Here is a 14,275-nt window from a genome sequence, read left to right as displayed (position 1 = left end):
ACTCAAGTCGCTGTGATCAACTGATTAGAGGTTACAGCTGAGAAACGTAGAAATGTTTCAACATTATTATTCGACAAGTGTTCAAGAGTTTGGCTACAAACAATAGACTCAATCTAGTTAGAACTTGTTTGAAATGGAAGCGAAATCAACGCTAACTTTGAGGCCATTGCTGGATATTCTAAGCAGCAAGAATCCGAAATCTTACTTACATACGTCATTGAGACAAAGCCGATCGAGACAGAAGAAGTCAAACCAAGGTGATTACTTCAGATTGCTCAGCTGTGAACTTTCTGTCACACCAGCGAAATGATTCAGCTAATGAATAAGAACCACATGGAATCCATACCTAAATTATCAGTCTTGAATTTTCATACAAATGAAAGATCTGATAAATTTCTCAATTTATTTTATTCACAAGTCCAACAGTAAAGATGTGTCAACATAATTCATTATTTTTATACAAACCAAATTGTTCGATTCACATGTCATGTTACGTTTCGTTTTATAAGTTCATACACTTCAACATTCGTAAATAAGAAAAATTTCAGTATTTAGCCGATTAAGCCACTTGTATTATACATTGTATATTGACCCAATTAATACCTTAATTCCTTACACACTTTTAATGCATGTATGCATGTTTCAATTCTTAAGTAAATATTATTCAGTAAATCATGGAATTAACATATTTCGATAAGATCCGATTACGCAATATCCACGTCAAACCATCGTTCTAATCATGTAGTTGAGTATTCCACCATGTTTGAAGTATGTCAAATCCACCTCGGTATCAAATCGTACGATAACGTCAAAGCGTTTCCCATCATCTGTAGTTACGGTTATTGTTTGCCCAGGACGACAATCCGTGGGAATAATTATGTCATATAACTCAAGTCCCGTTAATCCCAGGGAGTCCGCAGTCTGGCCAGGTAAATATTGCAGCGGAATTATACCCATCCCAACAAGATTGGACCTGCGAAAGTTGAATATTTTTACTAAGAAAGTCTACGTATATTTTAGAAGTTCTTAATCCTTTTTACTGGTGTACTACAGAAGTTTTCTTTATTTTTTGTAGAAGCTTTAAAAAAATTTTGAACGATTTTTCGTTTCGTGTCTTCAAGCAACAAGTTTTACGCGTCTGGTTGGCCAACGTACCTATGTATTCTCTCGTACGACTCTGCTATAACAGCTCGTATACCTTGGAGGAAAGGACCCTTGGCTGCCCAGTCCCTAGAGGAACCAGATCCATACTCCTTACCAACTAACGCTATAAGTGGTACACCGTCATTGACGTATTTTTCAGCCGCATCAAAAATGTCCATCTGTGAAATAAAAAATAAGAGGTGTAATCAATTGCCGCTAGAGTAAAACTTCGATTATCCGAACTTGGGGTTAAAAAATTAATTGATGGCGCGAAATATACATTGTTGCGCGTTTTTCATCTTCCATCGTTATCCTACTCATAGCGCCGCTTCTACCAATAAAATAAGCATTCGATGTTTAAAAGAGATTTAATAATTATTTAGATGTCTAATATAAACTGTTTGTCGATTAAAATTTACGTCATATGTATTGCTTTTCAGTTATTCGAACTTTCGATTATCCGAACTATGTTTGGACGCAATTAATTCGGATAATCGAGGTTCTGCTGTATGTTATTAAATTGCATAATGAATTCATCATTGTACACCATTGTAACAATTAGAATAATAAATAAACGTTACAAATACTAGACCATCACTCACCTCTTCATTAGTCGGAATGTATATAGTGCGAGGTCCAGCTTTGCCAATAAATTTATTAACTAAACGAATATTCGCAAATGTTCCACGTGCCATGACAGCGTCGTTACCACGTCGTGAACCATAAGAATTGAATTCTTTAGGTTTTAATCTGAAATAAAAAAAGATGGTGAACATCCGTCATGTTTGTATAAAGAATTGACGTCAGTAATTTTTGGTAAAACACGATTTTAGTGCCGATAGAAAGTAAAATGTACCCTCGCTTAGCAAGATATCTTGCTGCCGGTGAATTCCTTGCGATGCTTCCAGCTGGGCTGATGTGATCTGTTGTTACCGAGTCCCCAAGATTAAGTAGTACGCGAGCTCTTCGAATGGGCCTTGCAGGCGGAAGTTCCTACAAATAACAAACCGCCAAGAAAAAAATGACTGAAGCACTGATTTATGAGAAAATTTTGATTAATTTAATAATAATCCTCACTTTTGTTAGTCCCTCGAAGTACGGTGGATGTTTTATGTATGTTGATTCCGCATCCCAGGGATACAGTTTGCCTTCGGGTGCTTGAAGACTGGACCAGCTTCCGCTGCCCTTTTCGATTTTGCTATAAACCTCCGTGAACATTGCTGGAATCACGTGTTTCTGTTCAACGGTTTGAATCTCTGCTCGCGTTGGCCATATGTCTCGCAAGAATATTTCTTTCCCATCCGCTCTGCGTCCTGTGTACAGAAAAATAGTTGTTGACTTTTTGGCCTGATAATATTAACGAAAAGGTAGAAAGAAAGATGCTTTCAAAGGAGAGACGAACAACGAAATAATTATCCTTCAACGTTTAATCATTAAACATGCTCTGAATCACTTCTGCTTATTTCATTATAAATTTCAAATATTCGATAGCTGTTTGATTTAATAATCAATACTCACCAAGAGGCTCTGTGTCAAAGTCGATAATAACTGTCCCCGCAATTGCATAAGCAATTACTAACAGAGGCGAGGCCAAATAATTTGCTCTAGTATTTGGATGAATCCTGCCTTCGAAATTACGATTTCCAGATAGAACACCGCAACAGACAAGTTCGTTCTGAAAGGAAATAAAATTATCAACAAATAAAACTTCTACTTTACACTAAAATTGCAATATTTTTCAGTACGTAAAAATATACAAAGAGCGAATAATAAAAAATCCCCAATCGAACACTATTTCGTTTTCATGTTCGATAACGTAATTTTGTTCGACGCATAATATTGATTGATTAAACGGAAGAACGTGTAAATGAAAATCATGAAAAAAATCGAGTAACTCAATTACCTTCTCAATAGCGTCTACCATGGAGTCCGGAAGCGGGCCGCTGTTTCCGATACAAGTCATACATCCATAGCCGACTACATCAAACCCTAATTGCATCAGACTTGGAATCACGCCACTTTCTTTGAGATAATAAGTAACAACGCCAGAGCCGGGAGACAACGAGGTTTTTATGTACGGAGCTACGGTAAGGCCGGCTTCGACGGCTTTTTTGGCAAGAAGACCTGAAGAATGAAACGGACAAGATTGGATTAATCAGCCTATCGAGCTGATTTATTTATTTATATTATTTTCATCATGATTATAATATAGGCATATTACTTACCAGCGCCAAGCATGACGCTCGGATTACTCGTGTTTGTGCAGCTGGTGATGGCCGCGATTACGACCGACCCATGATTCAGTGTGTAATCTTTACCTTCGAATTGAAATTTACCCTCTGTCTTCAATTTCTCAGGCTTCAAACCGAAACCTTTGAACCCGATCTGAAAAGGACAAAACACAAACAAATTCAATAAACGGTTCAAGAAACCACGACTTTATCGTGTTGTACGTAATCTTTAGAATTTTCACGCAGTAAATCCTGACTGCATTATTTTAAATTTCTATTTTAAATTTCCATTTTAAAAAAATTTTTTTTTTTTCTTTGAATTACCAGCCACTGTGGAAGTCATGAAAATCCATGACAGGAGCAATGAGTTCACAGGAAATGATGACAAAACATTATTTATGTGTTATAAATTGCTAATGTTTAAATTTAGCGATGGAAAGTTGCGAACTGATTATTTACATGGAAGAATTTCGACTCGACAGAGCTGCAGAAAAAGTGGTTGACCTCATGAAATGACTGGATCATTGCACTGAAAAGCAAAATTTGCTGAATCGTACAAGTTCGCATGGTCAGCCTGATGTGCGTTGTGCGCAAACGTTGAAATAGACCATTCTTGAGCAAAGAGCCGAGGTGAACGTCCTGATGCAAAGCGCGAATTTAATGCAACAAATTCAGAATTCGATTCAACGTTATAGCATGTTCATATATTTAGAAATACTTCACACATGCATACCCTTACAGTAGAATATACATTGCGTCTTTTCTTCCTCCGATACAATGACTGAAAAATTTCAATCATCGTGAAGATAAGTCAATTTTCGGACGTACGTTGTGATTATATATTTTTAAAACTGTTCGATTCAAGGAAAAAAAAATCATCACATCGCTATCCAGCTAGGTGATCAAAATATTTGTTAACAATGGTTCTCAAAGTTAAAAATCTCACTAATTGCTAATATAATTGTTAAGGTTTAAAGAAAGGTGTTTAACGACTATACCTCACAGCTCATAAAATTAAGAAAATACAATATAATAATCAAGAAAAGACACAAAAGAAAATGTGACAGAGGAGTATAATAGCCTGGATGCATAAGTACGTGGATATATCTATATTTCTATAATGCCAGCAGGATATGAGCTAATTATTAGTTTCGTAGAAACGATTGCGGTCGAGCGACTAATGACTGAAGGAGAGACGTGCGGCGACGTCCAGAAATCAGCTTGAAAAATTTTCGATGCGATTAGCATATTATGTATCTGCTAATCACTATGTACATATATATGTATATATATATATATAGCGATATTACAAATATATATATATATATATATATATATATATATATAGGTATGCATGCATATTCCGCCGGAGAAGTGCATAACGTTATATTAAACGGAACTATTTTCGTCCATTCGAATTTTAGAACTAATGAAGTAATCGATATGATCTTCAAAGTCTTTAATCACCGTGCTAATTACATCAACTTCGCGCTTCAAAAATTTGCATTTATATTTCGTTGCGAAAACCGAAATTCAGTTTACAAGCGTAAGACGAGTTGTAAAATTCCTCGCAAGTATGTACACAGGGTAATACCGTACTTCCCGGAAGGTGCATGGAATTTTCGAATGCCTTGCAATTTCTAAGGTCCTTTCTATACTTAGGGTCTAATCGTAAGTAGACGATCAGCAATCCTCGTCGCCCATACTGTACTCAATTGTCTCGAAATTTCAGACGGTCTTACTTAAAGCCTTTATGGATGTACAGCACTCGTATACCTGTGTACAAAATTCGTCCTGTGGAAAATTCTAGGGTTTAAGAAGAAATAACAGTTACATTTGAGAACTGCCAAAAGATTTTTCGAAGACATTTGTCATACGTAAACCCTGTATTGTCTTTAAATATTACGTAATAATTTTTAGAAAGTCTGCGTGTCGAAAATTTTATTTTTTTCAAAAAATACGTAATCATGCCATGACTGAATCTGCATTTTCTTACAGTTTTTGAAAATTGCGTCAATCGATAGCAGATATACTGCAGAGTCCCTTAAATTTCAAAGTACTTATAGGCAGATACGACGAAAGAGAAAGAAATAACGAGAGAATGGCTGAACGTGCATATCCGTACAGTATGTGAGTATAACAATAGAAATTGCATAGGCAATGCAAAATAAGAAGGATGTCATATCAGCAATTTGCCAAGGCGCGTGTGAGAGCTCACGTATGATTCTCAGTTAATTATGCAGTTATTACTGCAGTTCTCGTTTGTCCGCGATCCCGAAGCATCGTGTCGGATTTTTACACTTAATAATCAACGACGAATTTTGTGAAGCGATAAATTTATCTTAAACATCGCGTATTTTCTCGTTTCTGCCGTTAGCCGCGTGTAGAATTTCAACAGTCTATGGTTATTTCAATTTTTGCAGGTAAGTGCTTTTGAAAATGAGGAAAGCGCACCATCAATTTACGACGCCCTTGCTCAAACTCCCAACTTACAGTTACGATGTAGGTATATAGCAGTACGGCTGCACTTTCTAGGAAAATATTTTTCAATGCCCCGGGCAAGAAGTTATATATTACCGAAAAACGTTTGACGCGGCGTGTAAATTGGATTTTCAACGCATTTAAAATCGCAGTATGAATACCCAGAAGCGGACAGTTCGCACAATTTTTCAAACATCCTCGAAATTTTCATTGCAAATCATTTGAAGGTACAAATTTATTGCAAAACCGAAAATCACCGATTGTGATACGCTCGAATTCCACCGTTTAACCATCTGCAGGCTTTCGACTTTCGACCTTGGTTTTCCCGGGTACGTAGAACAACACATTGTTCCTACAAGAATATTTACAACAAAGACGAGCGCATTTTACAAGTTTCACATTCCGGGGTTGCAAACCCGACAGCTGCTCCGGACCATCGGAAATTTACCAGACCTGCAGTACAGTTTTACGTACATTTTTTTCGGGGAATTTTCGAGACCCTCGTTTTTAGAAATCATGTTAGAAATATTAATTATACGATACAGGCAAAGCGTTGATTTTACAACCGGATTGTCGCGACCGTCCGGCCCCAAATATTTTCGTTAAATTTTACAGCTATTCCAAACAAACAGCAAGCATTGTGTCTGGGATTGCTGGTACAAATTATTCTACCTTTATGATTCGGGTAATATACTTCGATGTTTGCAAATCCAGTGACTAATGTTATTTTCGGAATTATTTCAAAGCAAGGATGATTCACCAAGGGCAATTGTTTCATCAAATGTTTGTCCCTTTTCATGACTCAAATTTACTGTTATATTCATTATTGGAAAATTTTTGTTCAAATCTTACGTTCGACGTGTGTGATTAATCGTGACGGGAAGTCGGTTAGAACTTGAGATAAAAACAACAGAAGCGGATACGTACGATATAAATTGGTTTAAAACCGGCATCAAACTTATCGCTTTTCTGCCAAGATCTTGAAGCGACGAGCCATACTAACCGCCTGCTGGGGGAGGGTACACGTCGAACGGTTCAAATATACATTTCCGGACGAAGAAAAGAAGTTCTTGCCGATTTCCAACCGCAGCTGTAATACCAAATTTACTGAACACGCAGAGGCAACGGTATTAAGGGGGTGGCTTATCGTTGGTAGATTTCGATGTTGACGTGGATATCTTCAAACATCAAAGTTCACATATTTCAATATTGGAATGTTGTTATTCGGAATTGCGTAAGGAATAAGGCCGTTCAGCCATTTTTTGCATTTGAGATACGTCAACGTCGAATTCGACCAGGTCACCCACTTAACGGATTTTCACCACCACAGCGTAACGAAACACGCATATTAAGGCGATGTGTTGTAAGAACAATTGAAAAATTACAAAATTCAAATGCCCGAGGCGACACAATTCCTGACGGCGATCGCATAATGAGTCCGTCCATTACCAGTTACTTTTAGTAAATCGAACGCGCTTTTGTATTATGAGTATAATATAACGAGTTCAAGATGTACGAAATGGAAACGTAAAGCTATAACGTGTCGTTCAACGCATAGGAAATATGTAAGCGATAGTTTTTTCGTTTCTTGTTCTTCTGAAAAAAGAAAATTTCTGATAGGACCGAGATAAAAGTTTCCAGCGTACACGGCATGACATTGTATTTAAGAATTGGATTTTATCTTGTTTTTCAATTATTTACGAACGATATTATCTCGCTACTCCAACGTTTTCTTTCCTCAATCGGCAGAATATATTTAGTGATACCGATAACACACAAGGCATACTTGCACGAAGCAGCGATAATCGCAGCTGAAGACGAACCGCGGATGAGTTAATGTTTAAACTCTTCGTCGGACGAAACAATCGCCGCTGTGTATACGTTTTTATTTTGTATAACGTTTTATGGTCATTGGTTGTAGGTATAACGTGTGTACATACATCCATCGATTTCTATTCAATCATTTTTTAACAAACATTAACAGCGTCGTATTGCGAGCTCTTACTATCGCTCGATTATATCAGATGAATGATGCACGTACTGACAAATCACCGCGAGGTTTTCTTCTAAACTATCAATAAATATATTGGCCTGTTTTTCTGATGCAGAAAACAAGCATGCATGCTTCGTTAATTATTACACATGATACGTGCGACGATTAAAAGACTTTTACGCTACTCAATACGAATTGAATTTACACTAGTTTAATTAATTAATAGGGAAATGTGAATAATCGTAATTGATTCGTGTTACGAGTATGAAAAAATTGAGGTGATTCGAGAATTGAAATAATTTAATCCCGATATAACTTTCACGCGACTTTTACATAAAAATTTATTTTTCGTGTACAAAATTAAAGCAGAGTACAGACAAATCATTTCTTGTACACTTTGCGAAGCCCGCTTAAGGGAAGGAGAAAATATGGCAAGGAGACTCGTGGTTGGCCGCAGCGTATACCTGGGTATACCTGGGCCAATGGTGTTGCCGATTTTTCAATATTTCTCGGAAAAGTTGCGACCGGGGGTGGTGACCGACGGTCAGTTTGGTGGTGGGGGGAGGGTGGACGTGTATAAATAAGGCCCGCCGGCCAAGCAAGGCTATTAGTTGCAAGTTCCTTGTTGCACTGTGAACTTCTAATCTCCTCGGCGTAAAATTTAACTTTGGTTTGCTGGCGCAGTGTTTCGGTTGCTTTAGGCATAAGGATTGGGCTGTGAATCTTCAATATTGAAATACCCACGAATTTTTCCATTATTCAAACACACATCGTCCTGCTACTAGAGGTAAGAAGACTACGATTTGACGAATATTTGCAAATTTTTCAACATCTCTAACGAGTTACTTTAGAATAATTCATTTTGAATATTTCCTCGATTTTCATTTCGTCCGATTCTAAACTTCGGCTAATATCGAGTACAGTAAAAATTTTGTCATTGTTTTAATTCGTACGATTACGCACAGCTTGAACGGCTGATGTCGGATGAATTCTCATCCGGTAGTGGATATAGTTGAAACCTCACCGGGTAGGATTCATCCTATGGCAGTCCATAATCAACAATATTTATTCATAAGTCGAAGAATCAGGATTAATGGTAAAGAATATTGCGCGGTTCAATTATTATGAATAATTTAAATAATCGTATCTCGCTGCTGGAGGCGCAGTATCGATCTAGTGACACGGATTGTTGAGCTCGTGACTAGATCAAAATACTCGTCTCCATCGACTAGAGAACGCATCGTCATCGGAATCTAATAAGGCAGCACTTAGGGAATCAACGGCAGAAGGCAAGAAATGATCGTCCCGTATATTTTTCTTTGGTGATCTAACTGTATGGTGAATGAAAGGATCATAAAGCTAGATCAGCAAGGCAAAACGTATGTGACATAACACCAAGAGATTGCAACGAACGAGCGAGAAACTGAAAATTAACACGTACGCGGAGTGATCAGGCTGAAGCACAATTCGCCGTCTGTAAGTAATTCGATCTTATACGGAAAATGACAATGTGACTAATAATGCTTGATCACGGAAATGCACGAAAATTTTATTACCATAGGATATTGTGATTCGAAGGGACTCTTGCGGTGATTTGTGTTGATAAAATTATCATATCACAGTAGTAGTTACCTGCGCATCCTCTGTCCAACAATCATCATCTCTACTTGTATGATAACAATAACAGAGAACTTTTGTTTCTGTATTAATCGCCCATTTATAAAATTTTCCACACCCGCTTTCTTTTTCTAGCTTTCAATTCAGTTAACAAAGTACGATATGGGACGAACATAACTCCGTTTGACGATATTTTTGATTCGTCACTGGGTTATGTTTGTCCCACGTAAGTGCTGCTTCATCATCGACGGCGCCTGAATTTCAGATACTCGAAATCTGCGACATATCTACTCGTTGTTCCCGTTTACCGAGTTCTACTGGTCACAAAATGTTTACATCATTTTTCCGAAGATTTGTACTTTGCTTTGTCGTTATTTGCTCGAGTTATCAACATGGCAAAAATTTATGCGTCACTCATTCCAGTTACACGCAATCCCTTAATCGCTATCTTACCTTAGCAGATAGACAGCTCAGAAAATCGTTTTTCATGTCGGAAACGGAAACGCGATCGTGCGGCCTTTTCGGTCCGCTTACGCTCGAGACGACTGTGGCTAAATCGAGAGTCACTACTTCCGAAAAGACTGGATCCTGGCTGGGATCGTTGTAATTTCTCAGCATCTTCACCGTCCTTAGATATTCTTCTATGTAAGTAACGTGTTTCTCCGAACGACCTGTAGGGTGCGGGGTATATTGAAGAATTAATCGTTAAATAACAATAGGGTTCTAACAGAACCAACACAACGATAAATTGAAAAATGTAGCTCACTTGTCTGTCTGAGATATGATAAACTTTGTTGATCGACGGCGAAAAATCCAACCGTGGCTCCATACTCTGGACACATGTTCGATATCGTAGCTCTGTCGGCAATGCTTAATTCCGCTACCCCGGGACCAAAGAATTCAACGAATTTCCCGACGACTCCAAGTTGACGTAAGTTCTAGTAGCCATAAATAGTCAGCAAAGTAAATATGGTTTTGACCGTAAATCACGTAACTTTGAAATTTGAGGATTAGAGTCAGAGAGAAATTCCGGTTACTGAGATTAGATAATGCTAAGAAGGAAAGCGCAGGCAAAATTTTACGTTCTAAACTTACCTTGGTAATTGTAAGTACAAGGTCTGTAGATGTGACATATTGGTTCAAGATCCCTTCGAGTTTATAGCCAACAACTTTTGGGAGGAGCATGGATATTGCTTGGCCAAGCATAACAGCCTCTGCTTCAATGCCGCCAACACCCCAACCCAGAACTCCAAGGCCGTTGATCATTGTTGTGTGAGAATCTGTTCCAACAACGCTGTCTGGGTAGAGAACACCGTCGTTGTTGAAAACAACTCTTGCCAAGTATTCAAGATTCACTTGATGTACAATTCCACTTCCAGGTGGAACTATCAGCATGTTCTTAAAAGCCTTCGCACCCCACTGGATTTTGGAAATTAAAAACTATTGTTAACAGTGCCAGATGATGTGGAGACTTTAAATTATTGACTACTTATAGGTACTGAGATTTAGATAATATTCAAAATCTGCAATTATCATTTATTTATTTTTTTTACTTGAATGAACCTGAAATTCATGGGTCTGTACAACTTACTTTTAAGAACATGAATCTCTCTTTGTTTCTCTCAAACTCGAGTTCTTCATTCTTCTTCAAAGAGTCATCACTGGAAATGAGAAATTTGTATATTCAAATTTGGATGGATAACTACAATTTTAATTAACACTAAATAAAAATTTTATTTTGGATATGTGAAAAAATAAATTAATCAATTCGTAACGAATACCAATTATTTTAATTATTCACAAATAAATAAAAAATTCTCTTGTTGATAAGCATACTGCATTTAAAAATTTTTGTATTACATTGAATAGAAAAATGCTGGTTCGTCTATAATTTTTAATGATAATTTTTTGTCATCAAGCCATCATTAACTTCTCAACTTTGTTTAAACCCAAAATCGTTAATTTTACAGTAACATTTACCCTCTGGTGAAATCAACTTGTACGGAATGGTCAATAACAAGATCTGACGGACAGATTGGATTTATTTTATCAGGATCACCTCCAAGGCTTTTCACCGCATCTCTCATTGCAGCAAAATCGACCACTGCCGGTACTCCAGTAAAATCCTGAAAAATTTTTAATTAAAAACCCTTGAAAATTGCAAATATTATTTCCTATTTTAAACACTGGTCAATATTAAAGCTGTCAGACTAAAGCTAGTTACCCATATTTAATTTCGTATGGTATCTTCTGTACCTCACTCCACTTAAAACTTAATCTTGTACAAACAAGTTTTGGTAATAGATTTCTGAACAGATAACATTCCTGAATCTGATATTAAGTACTTTTGTACTGTGCATATTATCGAGTTACAACTAAGGTGTAAAACTACAATAATTCACATACCCAGAAGAAAATGTATTAACTTATAAAATCAATTTCCTTGAATGAGAAATTAGATTTCAATAAAATTCCATTTTTATATAATAAATGTGATTTGTGCGACTGAACGCAAATTTCAATCAGATAAATATATTTAGCCTATGAAAATAGAGTATTTATAACTAGTTAAGCGATTAAAGATTGTAAGAACGAATTTTTAGCAATTGATGTAGCTATCATGGGAAATTACTCGAAAGATTTTACATGGTTCAAGAATTGAGCGGCAACTATGAAGCTGAAACAATATGACCTTTGGCCTGTGATAAAGCATTCACATTTTTTATCAGTAAACTTAGCCACGTTTTTCTGATTTATTACGTAATGATGCAATGATATTTTTCTCAAAGATAAGTGTTGAGGATGTATGTTTGTAGACGTGTTACTTAACCAATAATAATATACACAATAATACAAAGTATCAGAGAGTTTTAATTCATTTCTTGAATAAACTTTTATACCCAAAAACTGACACAACTATTTTAGAGTCTTTGAATTCATATTTGTGTAGTTAATGATTAAAGAAAAATGTACTTCATTACCTGTAGAATAACCCTGGCTGGTTTGAAGGCGACCTCGACCCCCTCTGGAACTTTTTGGTTTGTCTCCCATTTCAGAATTTTTTCTACGTCTGTCTTTTTTACTTGAAATTCATCACAGTTCCTAACTGCACTTTCCAGTAGAACCCTTATGGAAAAGGGTAACTTATCTGTTGATAATATTGAATGAAAATTATTACAAAAATTGTGATATTGCATGTTAAAAGGAAGTTTTATATTAAATATGATAACAAACAAAGGCCGTACCATATTTATCACCAAAGCTGGCGACATCATAATATTGGCAATCTATTCCTCCAATCTCAATCGTCTTCAATAAACGTTTGTACGGATTTTCCCCTAGAATCATAAATACATGAGTATAATGTTGACATACTTGTGGATTATGTAACAATTAAGTATTCATGACGCAGACTCGGTGTCTAGTTGTATTTGAATGTTGCGAAGGTACGATTCTTAAATACAATCTTATTCAACGATTCAGGCTTGACTTTTGGTCGAATGCAATTGACGATACATCTTGAATATTCGATGTAGTGAATTCACAAACCTTCAAGTATCTTACAAAAAAAAGTAATTTCAGAAAGTATTGAATTGAAGATTAAGAAGAGAAAATTACAGATTCAGTTGGAAAATAGAGATAATGTGATTCATTCCATATGTAGAAAGTAAGTTATTTACTAACGACAACACCATAGCTTGATGACGACTTAGGTACGTGACGTTTCTGCGATCTTAAAAACTCAACAGGTCGACGCTTCGCAAGTAAATGGAAATCTTTTGATAACTGGGTGAAAAATTGTATACACCTCAGCATAATACAGGAAAGAATTTCATTAACATTTTATTGACACATGTGACGCGGAAAAAGAATTTTCTGCAATATGTCGATGATGTGGCAATCGACAAACGACTAACATACCAGCCATGCAGCTCAAAGTTATTAACAAATGAAAGAGGCTAATTTATTTCGTTTAACTGTAATAACGATTAACATGAGCAACATGAGTGAAGATAAAGTACACCGAAATACGATAAACTATCCATTGTTGCAATGAAAGAAAATAGGAGTGGAGAGAAATATTTTTTCTTGATCACCATCAGCGATATCCATGAATATTAATTTTTATGCTCGTCGTTTCGTAAGAGATAAAAATGTTTCAACGTGAGCGAATATTTTCCCAAGGTTACTAGGCGTGTAGCAAATATTATACACCCGTGCCGTCACCTGTCAGCATATTTCTATGAAAATTAGGCCAACTGCAAAGCGGTAAACAAATTATCGTACTGCAACTCACCAGCCATGACTGGCAATCGAAAAGTCACGTTCACCAGGACTGCAGAGCGCAACACGACGGCAACCTGACGGCTGGACGTTGCGCTGGGACCGCCTAGCGTCGAACTGGCGACGTCGCGACGCTATCGTGAATCTTGATGTGTGTCATATCTACGCACCATTCGCGCGCACACCGCGAAGATAAATTACTACCGATGGAGGGATGATGACATTCCTAATTTTGAATATTCGAAAGCGTCGATTTCGATTTAAATGAGAATAAGGGTGAATCGTTATTGAAAATTTATTTATTTCTTGCATCTGTGGTTTCTCACATTCGAATATTTGTCAGCCGCAATGTTTTTAGTCGTTGACTTGAGATTAGAATGAGAAATTTGCAGAAAGTAGGAGAATTTCAAACGATGGTATAAGTAAATTAAACATGGCTGCCGTTGACGTGTGTAAGATATTATTTTTGTTTTACGATCGTCTTTAATATCTACACATGTATCATTTATTCAGCGCTATTTCATAC

General features: G+C 36.7%; 1 protein-coding gene across 3 annotated transcripts; it reads right to left on the bottom strand.

Moving 5' to 3' along the window:
- Window positions 1–389: 389 nt before the first annotated feature.
- Window positions 390–13,916, bottom strand: LOC107218893 (cytoplasmic aconitate hydratase). Of its 3 annotated transcripts, none has more exons than XM_015656927.2 (16): window positions 13,763–13,916; window positions 12,711–12,803; window positions 12,447–12,613; window positions 11,446–11,591; window positions 11,057–11,126; window positions 10,561–10,884; window positions 10,232–10,403; window positions 9,919–10,136; window positions 3,369–3,528; window positions 3,047–3,267; window positions 2,662–2,818; window positions 2,221–2,456; window positions 2,000–2,136; window positions 1,746–1,893; window positions 1,156–1,322; window positions 390–973 (listed from the first exon to the last, which is right to left on the bottom strand). In XM_015656927.2, the coding sequence occupies exons 1-16, from the start codon at window positions 13,767–13,769 to the stop codon at window positions 721–723; spliced, it is 2,676 nt and encodes an 891-aa protein (XP_015512413.1). In that variant the 5' UTR covers window positions 13,770–13,916; the 3' UTR covers window positions 390–720. The 3 variants fall into 3 exon arrangements, with proteins under 3 accessions (XP_015512413.1, XP_046599312.1, XP_046599313.1); XM_046743356.1 differs by lacking the exon at window positions 13,763–13,916 and adding an exon at window positions 13,693–13,717; XM_046743357.1 differs by lacking the exon at window positions 13,763–13,916 and having other exon boundaries at window positions 12,711–12,813.
- Between the last annotated feature and the right edge of the window lie 359 nt (window positions 13,917–14,275).

This window comes from Neodiprion lecontei, chromosome 6, assembly GCF_021901455.1.
Source record: "Neodiprion lecontei isolate iyNeoLeco1 chromosome 6, iyNeoLeco1.1, whole genome shotgun sequence".
NCBI classification, from domain to species: domain Eukaryota; kingdom Metazoa; phylum Arthropoda; class Insecta; order Hymenoptera; family Diprionidae; genus Neodiprion; species Neodiprion lecontei.
This window is presented reverse-complemented; position numbering and strand designations above follow the sequence as displayed.